The sequence below is a fragment of the Camelina sativa genome, chromosome 1, assembly GCF_030686135.1.
Source record: "Camelina sativa cultivar CO46 ecotype springtype chromosome 1, ASM3068613v1".
NCBI classification, from domain to species: domain Eukaryota; kingdom Viridiplantae; phylum Streptophyta; class Magnoliopsida; order Brassicales; family Brassicaceae; genus Camelina; species Camelina sativa.
In genome coordinates this window covers 16525626-16543620 of record NC_141880.1, presented here as the reverse complement: position 1 = coordinate 16543620, position 17995 = coordinate 16525626, and the positions used below count along the sequence as shown (strand labels likewise).

The window sequence follows — 17995 nt, the reverse complement described above, 5'->3', positions numbered from 1 at the left end:
CCATCATAATTTTTTATCTTATGTTCATTCTCTTTTAAATAATTACTCGTTAAACAATATTTACTAAAAGAGATTGGGTAAGATATTTAGACATAATACCAGAGTTCTCCGTTGAATATATGTATATATATATATATATTTTAGTTAGTTAAAATTATCCAAAAAATTATAATTTTCAAAAAATATATAATTGTTTTCAAAAATACAAAAATTTTCAAAGTGCCAGTTCTAAAGTGGTTAATTACCTGTCGCATAGTTAATCCTTGTCTAAGTTAGTCAAAGCTTGACAATTGAATTTATCTACCTATATTTTCTGATTTTGTACTTTTATCTAAAATTTATGTCTCTTTTTAAAAAAAAAATATCGTTCAATATATTATTTTTGATTATTCGAATTACCCGTTTCAATTTATGTATACTATTTCTCGTATTAATACCATAAATAAACTGGATTTTTCTCAAAATTTAATTATTATTTCTTAAAGTTTATGTAATTAATTAGTCAATTAAAATACTTCAAAAAACACTGGTAAAACATATATTCAGTCAAACAATAAACCCCTTTAGATCGTCAATTTTTAATTGTATAATATTAATATTTTTCGTAAAACTTAGGTTGCCACTTTTTTACGGGGTTTTGTCAATATTTTGGTGTATATGTAGGATAACGCAACCGTACCGAAAATAATCATGATCCTCATCTTTATCAACGGAAAAATATACAATTTTTTGCAATCCATCCATAATAATCAAGCACAATACGTGTTTGTTGAAAAATTTAAAGTAATTGTGTTATGGGAGTTAAATCTCGTCCAGTCCCATCCTATTTCGTACCGTCCCGGTCCATCCCATTAGAAATTTTATGTCTCATAACCATTCTCTTTTAAATAATTAACTATTAATAATGTTATTAATAAATTTTGGCTAAAAAATTTAGACGAAATGCATGTATTCTCCATTTAAATGTTTAATTTATATAGTTAGTAGAATTTATAATTCTTAAAACTCTTAAATATTTTTTGTAAAAAAAACCCAAAATTCTCAAAATACCGTCGCAAAGTAGTTCATGTCACATAGTCAACCTTTTTTCAAAATCGTTTAAGTACAATGTTTTCTGTTATACAAATGACTCAATTTTGTCTCACATCCACTACTTCTCATCATAATACCATAAATAGATTGGACTTTTAATCATAATTTATTTTAAATTTTCTGATATAAAATTATGTGCATAAACATTAATATAGTTCAGATGATATTAAGAGTATATTTTAAAAATAAATAAATCTTATGATTAAATATTTTCAATATTCTTTTGATTCAATTTCGGTTAAAATTATATAGTATTTTTCACTTAGAACAGAAAACACGTCACATCCCGTTATGTCCTGTCCCACCCGTCTTTTATTATTATTTTTTTTGTCAACAAAAGATTAGCTTAGTGGAGCAAATGCGAAGGGAAATTGTTTACATACAGAACATTATGCGGAGATGTGCGCGCATAGCGTGCCAAAAGATCTGCTTTTACATTTGAATTTCTTGGAATAAAAGATAAGGAAAAAGAAAAGAACTCCTCCCTGTCCATCTTGATATCATCAAGATATGTCAAGAACGCCGGCCAGTCGTGTGGCGAAGACACCATCTTCACCAAATCAGCGCAGTCTGAGTAGAATGCCACATTACGGTAATCATGTCCGATCACGCAATACATTGCCCAAATGAAAGTTTCGACTTCAGCATGTAAGGGTGAAAGACTCCGTCGGAAGTTAATAGCTTCCATGCTTGGCGTCTGATCCTGTCCCACCCGTCTTGTATTTTAGCTTTTATTTTTGTTAGTATGTAATATAGTAATTATTTTTGTGTTGATCATCGTTGTCATTCCCTTTTTCATATTAGGACAGTTGGTTAAATGATAAGCATATTCGAATCAATATTCTAATATTGATGTTAATTAAACGGGTAAATAATTTTCCAATAATATTTTTCTTTGAAAGAAAAAATGAATGGCTTAATTCATAAGTGGCATACTAACATTTCATTTCCAAATTTAATATTTATATTTTATGTGATAGACAGAAAAAGATAGGAAAATGAATATGTAAGGACAACTCTTTGTTTTAACATTTTTTTTTAAATAAATGTAAAGATTAAAATTTTGGAATTCTGGTGAACTTATATAGACAAAGCAAATTTTTTGTTATATTAACTATATTAACATGTAAAGTTTTACATAACCTCTATATGTTAATTATATTGTAAAATAGTATTGGTGTTAAGATGTTTATATGTTAATCCAATATAAAAAAAAACATTTTAGTGTTGTTCGATGTTATCATTTCCCTTTTGTACATAGAACATTAAAAAACAGGTTACATAACATTTTTTTTATACGATATAAAAGGAATATGAAATGAGTTTATGCGTGAAGCTCGCTTTTGTACATATAACATTACAAAAACAGGTTACACAAATTGCCGTCTACATAAAATTTGAAACAAAATGTAAAACAGATAAATTATATATAGAGTAGCATCTATGGTGCTAGAAAGACACAACAAAACGATATTCACCTCAACGATGATTCTCATAAGATTCCATCCAGTTCTCAGAATTGAACAAACAACAATTTCTCCAACAACTAAATTATGAATTTTAAAATTGTACTGATTGAGATTAGAAAGACATTTAAGATGTCATCACTGACGCATTTGGCTAACCTCCATTCCAAGGTGCACCTTCTAAACACGGATCGCTTTCCCACATTGCTCAAAGTGAAAACCTAAGTCATGGAATTTGTATGGAGGACTGGGAACTATAATCTACATAACATATCACATATTTTAATACTAATTTTGCTAATACAGTATACTCTTTTGTTAATTTTAATTATTTAATATATAAATTGTAGCATACCTCACAATAATTTTTGTTTACTACAATCTTAATTAAATCAGTTTGATTCGACATATTTTATATTGGTGTTATTAAAACATTAAAATGAGGATGTAACCCGTATTGAAATATTATATTACTGATAGTTTATTTTTAGTATTATTAATTCAATCCTTTAATGTCATATAACCAGTCATGTAATATAATTCGTTTGTGTAATTTTGAAAATTTAATATGTTTAAATATTTATAATTTTAAACTTTTTATTAAGTTTAGATATATCAGTTATAAATTATAAACTTCTTAAAATTTTATAATTTACTATATAGTAAATTTACTATATATATATGTTGAACACACACTTTTATATTAATTGAGTAATATATGTTTGTTTAAAAAAATTCAAATCACAATATATGCAGAAAAATACACATTTTTTATTAACATTATGTATTATATGAAAATTCACTACATTTAAAATTTAAAATCAAAAAGAGATGATAGGAGAATTTTTTATTTTAATCTGGAATGAATCTTTTAAATATCTATATTTATTATAGAACATTATATATATGAATATTTAAAGTATTTTAATTGTGTTTGGTTATAAGGATAGTAGAGAAAGTTAACTAAACTTGTTTGGATATCAATATAAGCATTAAATAAAATCAAATCAAAACCACGGTTTTCAAGAATCTAGTTACTATCTCACGTCTCACCAATGTATCATCTCCTTTGGTCTTCTTCATGATCTCTTTAAAGACATTACATCCATCAGAGCAAACTTATCAGGTATCTCTCCATGATCTTCTCCATCTGAATTATCATCTTTGTCTAAGCCTTCTTCATCTTCAATTTCTTTGTAATTTGAAACCAAATCAGCAAAATTTCATCCAAATCCTGAAACCACAAGAAAGTATTGGTTAATTGCTAGATCACGGCAATTTAAAAAGGCATATGCTGATGATTGAAGGAGAAGAAGCAAGCTTAAGTTGGATATTGTATTCAGATGGCGTCATAGGGATAACACACTCTCAACAAATTATTAATACAATTTGTCAGTACCTTTGGCAAAAATGGCATGTGTAATGCTCCGTAGATATGTGAGTAAATAATTCATTATCACCATAGAATAGAATGGATTCGTATTACTAAAATTCTAATTTTGAGGTATAGAGAGGATAATATGGAAAACAGAATAGAGAAGTATCATCTCCGATCTTGAGTTCAGCGGTTAATCTCAGAGAATAAAAATTAAGCTGACAAAGTATAGATTAAAAAAAACAAACCTACCCAAAAGAAGAAAGCTCCTACTGTGATAACTATAATGTACATCTCCAAAACTCTCATTAAAAAAGTAGGGAAAAAGTACGAACCAGTGACCTCAAAAAACTGACCTTGTTTACATGAATTTAACAGAAGAATTGGATTTAATTAAAAAGCGAAAGAGAGATTATGGTTTGGAAGGAAACAAATAGATTGAGAAGAAAATAAAAAGGTAACAAATGTAGCTGAATTCACCAAATAAAGAGAGAATTCGTGTTTAGTTCTGCTGATCAAGAGTTGTTGTGTAAGCTTCTAGGAAAAAGAATTTGGATATGGAGACGGCGACAGAAGCATAGAGAGAGGATAACTTTTTTTAGGTTTATTTAATTGATGGACATGATAAAAATGAATCAACAGTTACGATTTAATGAAAAGGATCCGAAAATAACATAAGCGGGTCAAAAGGATCCGCACTTTTATCCGAATCCAGTATAAGCCATATTACATTTTTACCCATTTCGAAGATTATTTATTTTGTCATAACTCCAACGACATTCTGTTGTAATTTTGCACAAAACGAATGTTTATTTTATAATTGTGTTTTCGATTAATATGAGGGATTTGGATAAGTTTGACAAATATTGTATCCACAAATATTTATCCATGTGGATAAATATTGTATCCACAAATTGCACTATAACCCCGATCAATAATATGTTTTCATATGGACACGTTGTCATAGACACCTGAATTGATGGGCATTACTTCTATTACGTATGAATAAACACAAGTAACTATCTATTAATAATACTGCAATTTATTATACACTTATCATTGAACAAATGTTCAACGACAAATGGATACTGTATAATCTAAATATTCATCAAAAATATAGCAATATGTATCTTTAAATGTAGAAAATATAAAATCATAACATAATATATATATATATATATAAGTAGATAATTTGTTTTATGATAACCATTTCAAGTGTTAACAGCAAAAAGAAAAAAAAAAAAGAGAAAAGAAGGAGAGAAAGAGGAGAAAGGCAAAATCGTCCAAAATATGTGTGTATCCTTGGCAAAAACTTGTAAAAGTATAGGAAAGAAGGAAAGTAGGTGTAAGTGAAAAACTTGAAAGACAAAGTAGGTGTGAGTGTAATTCACCCATAAATCTATGAGAATTTTGCATTTATATCCATTTCCATACAAAGTAATAGCATCTACACCCACTTTATGTTATCCCTATACTTTTACTAAATAAAAAGACAATTTACCCCAACTACTAACTCTTTTCTAATTAAATAAGAATTAAAAAAAAATCAACTCATGATTCTAATCATAGAGAGAGAAAACAATACATCTTCTTCTTTCTCAAACATGATTCCTCCAATTTTTCAACCAACAAAAAAATTCAACTCACCATCCCTCCATTTATTCAACCAAGCAATACATATTCTTCTTTGTGAGTTGTTTATAAACTAATAAGTCCAAGTAGACGTAAAACTCAACATATTCTTCTTTCTTCTTTCACATATAGTTATCCATTTGGATAAGTTTTTAAAAACTTTGATTTGTGAGTGTTTGTTTTTCATGTATTGTATCCGTGAATTTTGTTTAGCGCATCAAGCTCTTTGTTTTTAATTTTAAAAGTTGTTTATAAACTAATAAGTCCAAGTAGATGTATTATTATGGATATAAACTATCATTATCTACTTAATTAGAACAAAATGTTCTAAGATACAATCTATCATTAGCAATCCCATGAACATAATTTAGGGATATAAGTTCTAACATTTTTATAACTTTCTATTTATATTCTGACATATACAATCTATCATTAGCAATCCCATGAACATAATTTAGGGATATTCTAAGTTCTGACATTTTTATAACTTTCTATTTGTATTCTGACACACTTTACTATCTAAAAAATTGCACTATAACCCCTATCGATAATATGTTTCCATATGGACATGTTGTCATGGATACCTGAATTTATGGGTATTACTTCTATTATGAATTGATGGGTATTACTTCTATTATGAATTGATGGGTATTACTTCAATAATATGTTTTCATATGGACGTGTTGTCATGGACACCTGAATTGATTGGTATCCACATGATCATAGATATATGGATTGATGTTGTCATTGTATCCTAATTTACAATAGTTCATCCACAATATATTAATATGAATCTTAAAATGTAGAAAAAAAATTATAACTTATTGTATAAACATAAATATCTAATTTTTTATAATAATTACTTAAAGTGACAACAAAAGAAAAGGAAGAGAAAAAGAGAAAGAGGAGAGGGAGAGAGAAAGAAAAAGGGAATTTTGTCAATTATACCATATTTGTTTAAAATTTTCGAATTCTACCACAAAGTAAAACACATTTTCTGATCTACCACACAGAGTAGATAAATTGACTAAATTGCCCTGCATATAATGGGTTAGAAATAACACATGAATAAGCAAAATGGATGGAGATTAATTCTTGGAACTAGATAGCAAGTGGGACCGTAGACTTTACAATCTGAAAGTTGCATAGAGTTTGCAAATTATATATATATATATATATATATATATATATATATATATATATATAGATCTAGTGGGTGGAATAACATAAGTCTGAAGACAAAATTAGTTATGTGGACAAGGTTTGTCTGATAGACAAGCTGAGCAATACAAACATGTCCATTAGCTTAAAATACTTGTCCATTTGTCAAGTATGATGTCTATGGGGTTTTTTGTGAATCATGTAGTACATGACATGATTGATAGTGGACAAGTGGAGATTTTAGATAAGTGTAAAATTAGTTTATCGAGTAAATAAATTATTGGTTTTGTAAAATAACTTGTCCATCACATGATTAATAGTGGACAATCTGGTGTGGTTAATTGGTCCACCAAATCAATAGCTCCAGCAGTGACAACAGTGAATGTCATGGAAAGAAAATAGAGGTGAGCTTCTGAAAGAGTTGACGAAGAGCAAAAAAAAAGGAATTTTTGGAAAGAAAAGTTGGAAACATTATAAACAAAAAAGGTTTTTTGTGTTTAGATTTTTTGGATTTGGAGAAATGTAGAGATAATTAATAGTTAATGGAAGAAGAAAGAGATGAGAAAGAGATGAGAAGAAGAAAGAGATGAGAAAAAAAAAGAATGAGATAAGTGTTCTGTAGAAATGTGTGGAAAGAGTTAATGGAAGAAGAAAGAGATGAGAAAGTTGAAAAGACAGCAAAACAAATTGAAAAAACCTTTATTTTTGTTTTAAGGAAGGAAATGAGGAAGTTTAGTTTAGTATTTATCTATTATCCTTATGATATTTATTAAAAAGTTTCTTAAAAAAGATTAGCAAATGTGGTAGAGATGATGAGTTTAGTTTTAGAATGTGGTAGAATTGTTAGAAAACTCAGAGAAAAACATGGATTAAAAAAACTCTATCCTCCATCAAATTTTTTATCTACTCAAAATCAAATAAAAGGTCAAAATTGTCCTAAAAATAAGCCACTTATGCCAAACACACTCAAAAGTACACCTTCTATTCAAAGTGGGTGTAAGTGTAAAAACTTTAGGACAAAGTGGTGTAAATGCAATTGAACATAAATCTATTTAATTGTTTTTTAGAACAAAAACTAGTTAAAATTAAAATAGTTAAAAGATATTTTGTACGGAAGAGATATTTACCTACATTTTGTTTTTTTTTCTTCCCAAAATTTGTAGTCATTCAAACATACACCAAGAATTATAGTTGTTGTTATGATATAAGTAGAAGGTGTCAAGCGGGCCTCCTGCCGGCGGGCCTCCTGCCGGCGGGCCTCGCCCATTTAGTATCATGGCGGGGTGGGCTTGGACATCTTTTTTTGTGTCCATGAAATATCGGGCATAGCGGATTAGTCCACCATGGGTCGCGGGTTGGAGCAGGCTAACCCGTTGCGGATTGCGGGTTTGCGGGTCGACCGAAACATTTCTTTGAACTTTGAACCTTCTGTTTCACTTAGAGTCTGTAAAGGTTTTAGAATAAAACTTATAATCGAAAACCCTAAATTAAGAGTGTTTTCATTGTTTAACAAGGAAACTGAAAAGTCTTTTTATTTTTTACGACTTACGACTCAAAGTCTCAAACATAGAGGTGAGAATTTTCGTTTGTGAATTGTTAGTATCATTGGAGGCTTGGAAGCTGAAACAATACACATCTGAACATATCTGTAATGGTAATGTTTCATACTTATCCTTGACCTTTGATTGCATTCTGTTTTGAACTTTTGTTTTTTTATTTTAGTGTTCTAAGTTGCAGGTTTATGCAGGTTTAGTGTTTTGAACTTTTGATTTTTCAATTTAGTGCTCTAAGTTGCAGGTTTATGTATCCTTGACCTTTGATTGCATTCTGTTTTGAACGTTTGATTTTTCAGTTTTAGTGTTCTAACATTTGATTTTTCAGTTTAGTGTTCTAAGTTGCAGTTTTGATCATGTATGATTGATAAACGATATATTCATGTTTCAAATTATGTTTTAGTAATAGAATTTTTTATTTTTGTTTTGATAGGAGTCACCAGAGTCGCATGACTCATATGAAAAGAGATCAGTAGACCTGGAATCTCAGAGATTTATCAATGCTGCAAATGCTGAACATGAGAGCAGAGCGTTTAACGGATCAAAAATATCTGCAAAGCAAAGAAAAAAAGTGTGTGCTGCACCAGAAGCATCTAAGAAGCAGAAACAGAAACAAAAAGTGAGTTATGAACCAGAAGCACCTAAAACTCAGAAAACTCAGAAAAGAAAAGTCATTGAGGTTGCTGATGATGATGATCTTGACGAAGATGCTAATGATGATGAGGGATTTATTAATGTTGATGAAGATTCTGACAAGGGAAAGTCATCAAAACCAAAAAAAAAAAGAAAGCAGTACTCAGAAGTATGTGATCATTTCTCAGTGATTAAGAAGGTTAACAGCTTGGGTATTAGTGAAGAAAGAGCTGTGTGCAAATATTGCAAAAAGGATTATGCATTCAATGCATACAAAAATGGTACAAACACATACAGACGCCATTTGGAAAAATGTAAGTTTATGCTTAGAGATGGGGATATTGGTAAGATGATGGTTGATTCAGAAGCAAGATTGCAAGCTAGGAAGATTGATCAACATGTTTTCCGGGAAACGGTAGCTAAGTCTATTATCCAGCATGATCTCCCATTTTCTTATGTGGAATATGAGAGAGTTAGGGCTGTTTGGAAGTATTTAAATGCGGATGTGAAGTTTTTCTGTCCGAATACAGCTGCAGCAGATGTTTACAAGTTTTATGAGAGTGAGATGGGTAACTTGAAGAGAGAATTGGCTAATGTTCCTGGAAGGATTAGCTTCACTACTGACTTGTGGACTGCAATCACTCATGAGGGCTATATGTGTTTAATAGCACATTACATCGACATAAATTGGAAGCTGAAAAATAAGATCTTAGTGTTTACTGTTTTACCTCCTCCACATACATGTACACACTTATCGATGGAGATCCTAGAGAAATCAAAGGTTTGGGGAATTGATAAAAAAGTTTTCTCCATCACAGTAGACAATACTAGCAACAATGATTCAATGCAAGACATCGTCAAAGCAAGAATCCAAGTTCTGTAGCCATAATAACTGAAGAATAAATTAGCAACCTGTGAAAAAAAAATTGCTCTTGAAACCTGCAACCGTGTTTTCATCATTCTTTGATTTCTCTGCAACTATCAGCATTATCTTTATTCTTTAAGAGGAAAAACCATTTTTGATGGCATGATCAACAACAAAATTCACAATTTCTTTTGTTGATTGTGTGTTTCAAACTTTCTTTCAAATTAGAAATCCATGCCATGACACATACATCATATCAACTCCAAGATTTCCTATCAAAAGAAGTACAGAGCTGCTAATTGCTGATCATACAAATCAAACATCAAAATGAACAAAAACTAAGAATGAAAACTAAAAACCAAGAATGTACATAATGCCCGCGGGCCGGACCGTTAACCCGCTGGGTCTTGCGGGGCAGGTCTGGACATATATATTCCGACTGCGGTCCTAAACAGGCTGGTGCGCAGCGGTCCAAAAAAAAATTGTCCATGGCGGAGTGGGCTAGATGGACGTGGGCTGGACCGTTTGACACCTCTAGATATAAGTAATCAATTCTTGAAATTTTTGTGATTGAGATGTTATTAACAAATACAAAAACCAAGTTACGTCTAATCAACTATGAACTTTAATTGTATTCTTAAGTCGGTTATTGTAGTCTCAAAGATTTCGTTAAGCCACATGTTTCTTCATCTCTCTCCTCCAAATGCAAATGCAATCTACATTGAAACAAATGCGGCATGCAAATGCAATCTACATTGAAACAAATGCGGCATGGAATGTGGTAGTGGGTGAATAGGTGTAACTGCAAACTTGTCCCTCAGTTTCAAAAGATCTACAGCTGAACGCTTTGTGGCCTCTAATCTAAAAAGAATACCTAGCCATCCTAGACGACATCAAGGCATCCATATCTAACGGCTGCCCGTCAATTCACATTAAATTGGATTCTAAAATTATTATTAACTTCATGTACTTCGAAAAGATGATTAACAAACTAGTTGGTTTGCTCCATGATAATTGATCCCTAATTTCAGATATGGTAGTTTTTTCCTTTGTATGACTAATGTATTAGCTAACAATGCTTTATCTTCACTTTCACTTGTTTTATTTTTTCAAAATCGATAGCATTTTATAAATATCACCAAAGTTACATATTTTTTATATACATTTCAAAAGATAAGTACTTGAGAAGTGGAGATGATAAGGATTAATATAGGTAGTAAACCTCAAGACAATGTTAAAGCTCATGAAAATATGAGAACCATAGTATGAGATATGTTTCTCAAGAGTGATTCATCAGAAGAGTCTTTTTATCGAAGGCAGTGAGCTTTCGTCTGAAAAGTAGGGTAATTTCTCTCTTTATCTGATTTTTGGTACACCTAGAAATATACCCAGAAAGACAACCTTGATAAATAACAGCCACGTATTGGAGGAACACATTAACATGGCTGTTGTAATAACAAATTGGATCTACAACACAAATCATCTAATAATCTTTAGTGGGCTGGTTTCCATTTTATTTCTTCCTTTTAGTATGATATTTTTTCTATTTTATTAATTTCTCTTATTAGGGAATTTTTTCTATTTTTTACTCCCTTTATTAGGAGATTCCCCTTCCCTCACCCATTATATATAAAAAAATGTTAAAATACTTATTTTTCTGGGTGAATTTGCCAGATGACCAAAACAAAAACAAACGAAGAATATATCAAACTAACTTTAAAAATTAAGTGAATAACTATTGACTAGTGTGAAAAGACAAGAAAGGGGTAACATGAATGACACCCGCAGCCAACAAAGTGTTGGAATAGAAGGTCAATTTTTTTTTTTGGATAAATAGTTTTTACCCCATTACATTTTAATCTGATATAGGTTTTCAACAAAACTAACTAAAACTTTGAAATTTATCTTAAAAAATAGAACTTTTTTCTTCTGTATTTGGCATATTTTGAATTTTTAAAATCGGAGGTTGAAAACTTTAAGTGATGAATAGTGTTTATAATGAAATAGTGTAGGAAAAAATAGTATGAAACATAGAACCCTAAGTGATACAACATAGGTAACCCAAGCAACCGTGTTAAACAACGACGATAGCGAAAATGATAGCAATGATTATGGTAGTAGCGGTGATAGTGATGGTGACAGTAATATATAGAATAGTTTTTGGTTACAACACTTCTATAAAATTTAGTATAGAACAAAACTAAATAGTATAGAATGAAACGTTTTTAGTAAAATAAATTAAAATAATGAAATAAAATAAAATGAAAAGTATAAAACAAGTCACAGAAAATCTTATATGTCGAGTTGAATATTTGCTTAATTTAAACTACTATATACCCTAAAGGATACAACATAGAGAGTCCAAACATTCGACTCAAACGCATATCGAATAAGAATATATCCTAAAGAATATAATATTGTCAACTCCAATAACCAAATTAAACGCTAAAAAAGTAAGATATAAATCGTTTGCATACTTCTAATTATAATTTAAATATTGTAATTATGCAATATAAATATAACTCAAAATTTGAGAATGATGTTTTAAAAAGAAAACATGAAATAGAACGTTGTTGTGTTCAATATATTACAAATAATTTTATTATATAGCTATATAGTGAGTTAAAATTGTTCGTTTTGAAAAATGGAAAAATTAGATAAACTGAAAGAAAGTTTGTTTTTAGAGTGAGATTGTGAAATCTAAAAATGAATAAATTTTATTGCAAACTATAAACAGATAAATGAAAATATATGAATTAAAAAATTAGAGGATAAAAAAGAAAAAGAAAAGTGAAGATAAAATATGTGCACGTGAGAGGAGGAATTGTCATTATTATTGAAAATATACAAAATATGAGAGAGTTATGGTTAGAATAGTTAATTAGCCAGTTAATTAAAGTTTTTTTAGGTTATATCTGCCAATTTCCCTATTTTCTCTCCTAAAAAAACTATACACACTTGATTTTATGTTGTCAAACATCTATATCATCAATGTTTTTGTTGTTGTTAATGTCGAAATGTACATTTGAATATTCAAGAACTTGATAAAAACAAAAACATAGACTATGGAATGTCGATGAAAATAACATTAGAGACAAGTAATTGGGAATGTTAACTCCTGCCGTTTTATCACTTTGCAAATCTACACTATTATTATTGTTGTTGGTGTCAAGACATTAGAATGAGATCCATTGATAAGGTTCCAAAACCTTTTGTTAACACAAGATTTTTTTAACATATTGAGTCTATATAAAATAATACAAAGAAAGTGGACTCACTAAAAATAGGAAAAGTGGACAAGAAACTTCGTAAATTATAAGAAGGACAAAAATTCATAATTAAAAGATGATTAAAATGAAAATGTTGAGAAGTTGTTACATGGCTATGACTTCTGGATCAAACATTTTGAAAGAGCATTTTAGAGAGAAGAAGTGATTAAGCATACACTTAATTTTAGATGGGAGAAACAACATAAACTTAAAAGTAAAAAAAAAAAGACAAGAAAAGATAGAACGAAAGAACTAGCCCACTAGAGATCACTAGATGAGGTTTCCATGACCGCCCGAGCCTCCGCAACCACGACCACCTCGGCCTCCACCACCACGACCTCTTCGGCTACTACTTCCACGAGTAAGGAAAGTATCCTGTTTTGTATCTATCATTTCTTTCATCTTCGGAGTTTGTTTGACCAGCCTTTTTCCTATACTCCTTTGAAAAAGTGTGGCCATGTCCACAACTTGCGAAGATTCAGTGTTGAGAGCTTTTACACCAAAATCCATTTCATGTTTCTCCTGATTTCTACACATACTAGATTCACTATCTGATGCATGTGTTGTATTTTTTCTGTTGTCCTCACTAGAAAAAAAGAAAACAAAACAAAATAATTAAAAAAATGGTATTTGTTTGTGCTCCTAAATAATAACAAATATATAAAGCTGCAATAAAATAAACCGCGTCGTTTAAATCATCGGAGATTTTTTAATTACTTCTTATTGCTTTTATGATAATTTTCCTCAACATCTATATATGAGGTGGCCGAGTATTTCTGGATGATGGTATTGCATTTGGTTATGGTGGTTGCGTCAAGAATTCCATAATCCCATTGTTTCATCATGAATAATCGCCAGCACCTGGTATTATTAACAAAACAAATCCAATAAATGTACGAAACCAATTTAGTATAGTGTTTGTATATAAATGTTGGTGTATTTATAGAATTTTAGAGTGATAATACTTACATGTCGAGTTTGAAGTTATCGTGCAACTCTTTCCTGTATAATTTTGAAAATTCTTCACATGCCCAAGGAATATGAGCATCTGCCAGAACTCTGTAATTTATAATTTTTATTTGACCAAAAAGTTTTTAAACAAAACCATTAATCAATACATAACAATTGACGTTATAAGTTCAACGTAAAAATTAATGTTACCTATTCTTTTTTACAAAAGAGTTCCACAGTTGAATGAAAATCTCCATAATTTCATTCTCTTTCATAGAATCATCAATCATCTGTAGTTTTTACAAAATTTCATAGGTCATTAGCAAGTAACTTCATATATTATTTTGTTGTTGGTTGTTTTATAAACCATGGAGTATACCAGATCTGGAGACTCAGCCTCAGCTTCAGCCACATTCTCGGCTTCATTGTCGCTATCTCGGTCAGAGAGTACTTCATCAAGTGTCATTGGCTTGGTAACAAAAAAAAAACATGCAGGTTTTTTGGTTAGTGACAATAAAACGGAGACAACATGGTCACACCTAAACAATATTCAAATTTGAATGGGACCAATTAAGTATATACAAAAGTTCATAAGAAATATCATAACTTGCAAGTCATAGAATATTCAAAAGAAGTTGGTCAAGAAACTTGAATCACCTGACCGCTTTGAGAGTGATAGAATTGGCGTCTAGGAAGAGGTTAAGTGCCTGCAAAACCATTTTTACCCGGTTAATAGATAAAGACAGTTCATAAGATAGTAAAATAAAATAATAGCCTGTATGGTTAAAACAAATTCATGGTCGTGGGTGGACACCTAAGGCAAGATTCAGAAGTGGAAACTCTAGATTTATTAGCTTTTGAACAAAATTTCAAAGAAAGAAAAAAATATACAAAAACTAATGATAAATAGATATATGAAATCTGATGATGAAATATTGAAATATAGTATAATAGTGTTATAAGAGGTAGATTTTTTTTTTTTTTGGTCTATGCCACTATACCAAAAATAAAAATAAACTCATTTAAGATGGTGTTATCTATAAAAGATTTGTTAACCTAAATACATCGAATCTAATAACTATAAAATTTTAAAAAACTATAAATCAAATGAATTATGGAAATTTTGTATTCAATAATATAAAAATGAGACTTTTAAAAGAAGAAAAACTTTTTTTTTGTTCAAGATTTTTTTTTAAGAAGGAGAAAAAAGGACATTGAATAAGCAACAATGTTAAAAGGAAGGAAGAACAACATATTAGACTAGGCTACCCAAAATGTTTTTTTGAAAATAATTCTTGGAGTCAAAAAAAAAAATAGAGACCCATAATATACAAAATTTTGAACAATATAGAGACATGAAATTTAGGATCTAAAGTTTAGTTTCAAAAGTGGGGCTTTTAAAACACCATAATCCCACATATGTATATCAACAAACCTTGTAGTCTTTGATCGCTTAGCAGAGACAACCTTAGCTTCTGTTGTGACCGTGACGGTAGCAGGAACAACCCCAACTTCTGTTGTGACGGTAACCGTAGCAGGAACGACCGAAGTTTCTGTTGTGACCGTAACAGTGGCAGGGACGAGCTCAACTTCTGTTGTGACCGTAAGAGGATCCATTATAATAACAAAGGATGTTGGATCTACAAAATAAATATTTTTAATTTATATTATTATATCTGAAAATGAAAAATCAAGATCTAAGAGGGAAATTAAAATTGAATATAATACTGTATTATTATGATGAAAATTTAAAAAGAGAACAAACAAATGAAACAAACTCGTGGAAGCTAAATCTGCTAACGTAACATGAAATTTTTGATAAATGTGCTTAAATAAGTTGATACCTGATTGATAAAAGTAGATGCACCGGAGAACAGAGAGATAATCGCCGGAAGCTAAGAAGGAAGAAGAGTCAAAAACGCTCTTTTTATTTATTTTATGTTTTAGCTTTCTCACCAACTTTTGTTATGTACATCAAAGCATAGCTCACCTTATATATACAAATTAATTTGTATTTTACTGGTCAATGACATATAAATATATTATGTTATATAAGGTATTGTAATAGTCAAAAATAAAAAGTAATATATATAAGTTAATAATGTTTTGTATCTATGACTAATAATAATTTAAGAATTTGTTAGAAATACCTTTTTTAATATACCTTTTTTAAAAAATATTTCCCTTTTTGGCCATTTCCAATTTTACCCTCTTTTAATTTTTAATGACCATTTTATCCTTACATGATAATAATCAATAAAAAGAAAAACAAATTTTCCCGCCAAAAAAATTTCGGAAAAAATTTCCCGCCAAATTTTTTTTTGTCAAAATGAATGGAACAAGAATCTTGTAAACATAAGGTTTTTATAGGGTTTTCAACGATTTAAAAACCTTATAAAACCTTGTAAAAACTTTGTAAATGCCTTATAAAAACCTTATGTTTTACAAGGTTTTTAAAAGGTTTTGAAATGGTGTTTAAAAGGTGTTTACAACGTTTTTAAATGTACAAATTTCAAAATTTATGGCAGAAAAATCAGATTTCGTAATTTTGGCAGAATTTGTTTTTTTATATTTTTTGCGAGAAAATTTTTCGACTTTAGTGGAAATTTTTTTTGGTGGGAAATAATAATAATTGGCGGAAAGTTTTTTCATTTTTTGGGGGGAATTTTTCTCGATTTTGGTGACTATATCTTCTTATTGTCACTTAATGAAATGGTAATTTAGTCATTTAGTACATAAAGAGGGGTAGTTATGAAAATAGTTAATATGGAAGGGTATTTTTAAAAATGGGCATGCATGCAAAAAGAAGTATTTTTAAAAATGCCCCTAATATTTTTTGGTAAATATTTAAGTTAGATTCGTCGAAGCGTTGAATTAGATGTGTTGGATCTAGATAGATTAAAAGAGAGCAATTCAACTATTAAGGAGCGGACAGAGCTTTGTCATCTGTAAACTTGTACAAGGTTGATAGGGAGTCATCCTTATTGACGAAGGCAAGTGAGGTCCTAAAGAAACAACATTTTTAAAAAACAGAAATGAGACTTAGGTTTCTTTTCTTGTACATTATTTGTTGCTCAAGTCATAATGAAAATAAGCCAAAGCGAGTACTCAAATTAAGAATCTAATGCTCGAGAAAGAGAGTGTTAAGTACATATGGAGATTAAAATTAATGTTTGAGTAAGCTAAGTATAGTTTAAGGCGTAAAGACATTGAAACATTTTCGAAAAGCATGTGTGGTCGGATAGACATGAGCCATGGCAAAAATAATGGTCAAATGAATGGAACAAGAATCTAGTTAGACATTATAGGTCATGTATGGCCGTGTGAGGGATACACAAATGTTTGTAACATAAGAAAAGTATATATTCCTCCCCTTTTCTAGATCTATCAAAGGGATATTTAAAGTAAATACTTGATGGAAGTTTTTATATTATAATATCGAGGACTGTTGGATAGTCGGATCAATTTGTCAAAGCTATTTATTGGATCCTGAGCAATTGACTACATAATGTTTTTGGAGTATGAGAGATGACTTGTAACTATGGGATTGCTTGCCGCTCATGTAACATGTCACATATTCACAATCTCTCACATCTATCTAGATATAGAACAATTAGCACTCGTGACCTAAAGCATATACATGTTTAACTACAATGTAACATCTTTTTGCACCATTGGTTAGGTCGGTTCCACGTAAAGTATATACATGTTAATTTATGTAACATCCGCGAACCAAAATGTGCGTTTTGGGGATGTGAGTTGATCGACACCAAGGATGGTGTCGATCGACACCAATATTTTCTGGTTTGACTAGGTTGACTTAATTGTCGATTTGGGCCGGTTTGGTTTGAGGAAACCATAGAACCGGGATATTTAAGTGGAAGGTCGACGAAAAGGGTTTTGGGAAGTTGTTTTTGTCGTCGTTGCACAGTTTTGAGAGGGAAAAAGACAGAAAAGAGTGTTCTTGAGAGTCTGGTGATTTTTGGGAAGATTGCTTG

The 17995-nt window shown here is 30.2% G+C and overlaps 1 protein-coding gene and 1 long non-coding RNA gene across 4 annotated transcripts; both read right to left on the bottom strand.

Moving 5' to 3' along the window:
* Positions 1-3517: 3517 nt before the first annotated feature.
* On the bottom strand, positions 3518-4559 carry LOC147950005 (uncharacterized). Of its 2 annotated transcripts, none has more exons than XR_015562675.1 (2): positions 3958-4559; positions 3518-3792 (listed from the first exon to the last, which is right to left on the bottom strand). It is a non-coding gene; the product is annotated as an uncharacterized LOC147950005 (long non-coding RNA). The 2 variants fall into 2 exon arrangements; XR_015562677.1 differs by having other exon boundaries at positions 4186-4556.
* Positions 4560-13108: 8549 nt separating this feature from the next.
* Positions 13109-16020, bottom strand: LOC104709298 (uncharacterized). Of its 2 annotated transcripts, XM_087509151.1 has the most exons (8): positions 15842-16020; positions 15433-15637; positions 14655-14704; positions 14377-14466; positions 14208-14287; positions 14016-14105; positions 13764-13907; positions 13109-13632 (listed from the first exon to the last, which is right to left on the bottom strand). In XM_087509151.1, the coding sequence occupies exons 4-8, from the start codon at positions 14461-14463 to the stop codon at positions 13317-13319; spliced, it is 717 nt and encodes a 238-aa protein (XP_087365277.1). In that variant the 5' UTR covers positions 14464-14466; positions 14655-14704; positions 15433-15637; positions 15842-16020; the 3' UTR covers positions 13109-13316. The 2 variants fall into 2 exon arrangements, with proteins under 2 accessions (XP_087365277.1, XP_087365279.1); XM_087509153.1 differs by lacking the exons at positions 15433-15637; positions 15842-16020 and having other exon boundaries at positions 14655-14791.
* Between the last annotated feature and the right edge of the window lie 1975 nt (positions 16021-17995).

What these genes read in the sequence shown, in the direction of transcription:
- LOC104709298 (XM_087509151.1), bottom strand. Translation starts at nt 14,463, where the DNA reads ATGACACTTGATGAAGTACTCTCTGACCGAGATAGCGACAATGAAGCC. An exon ending in AGGCTGAGTCTCCAGATCTG is followed by an intron (nt 14,288 to 14,376) that starts GTATACTCCATG and finishes TAAAAACTACAG; the next exon opens with ATGATTGATGATTCTATGAA. An exon ending in TCTTTTGTAAAAAAGAATAG is followed by an intron (nt 14,106 to 14,207) that starts GTAACATTAATT and finishes TATAAATTACAG; the next exon opens with AGTTCTGGCAGATGCTCATA.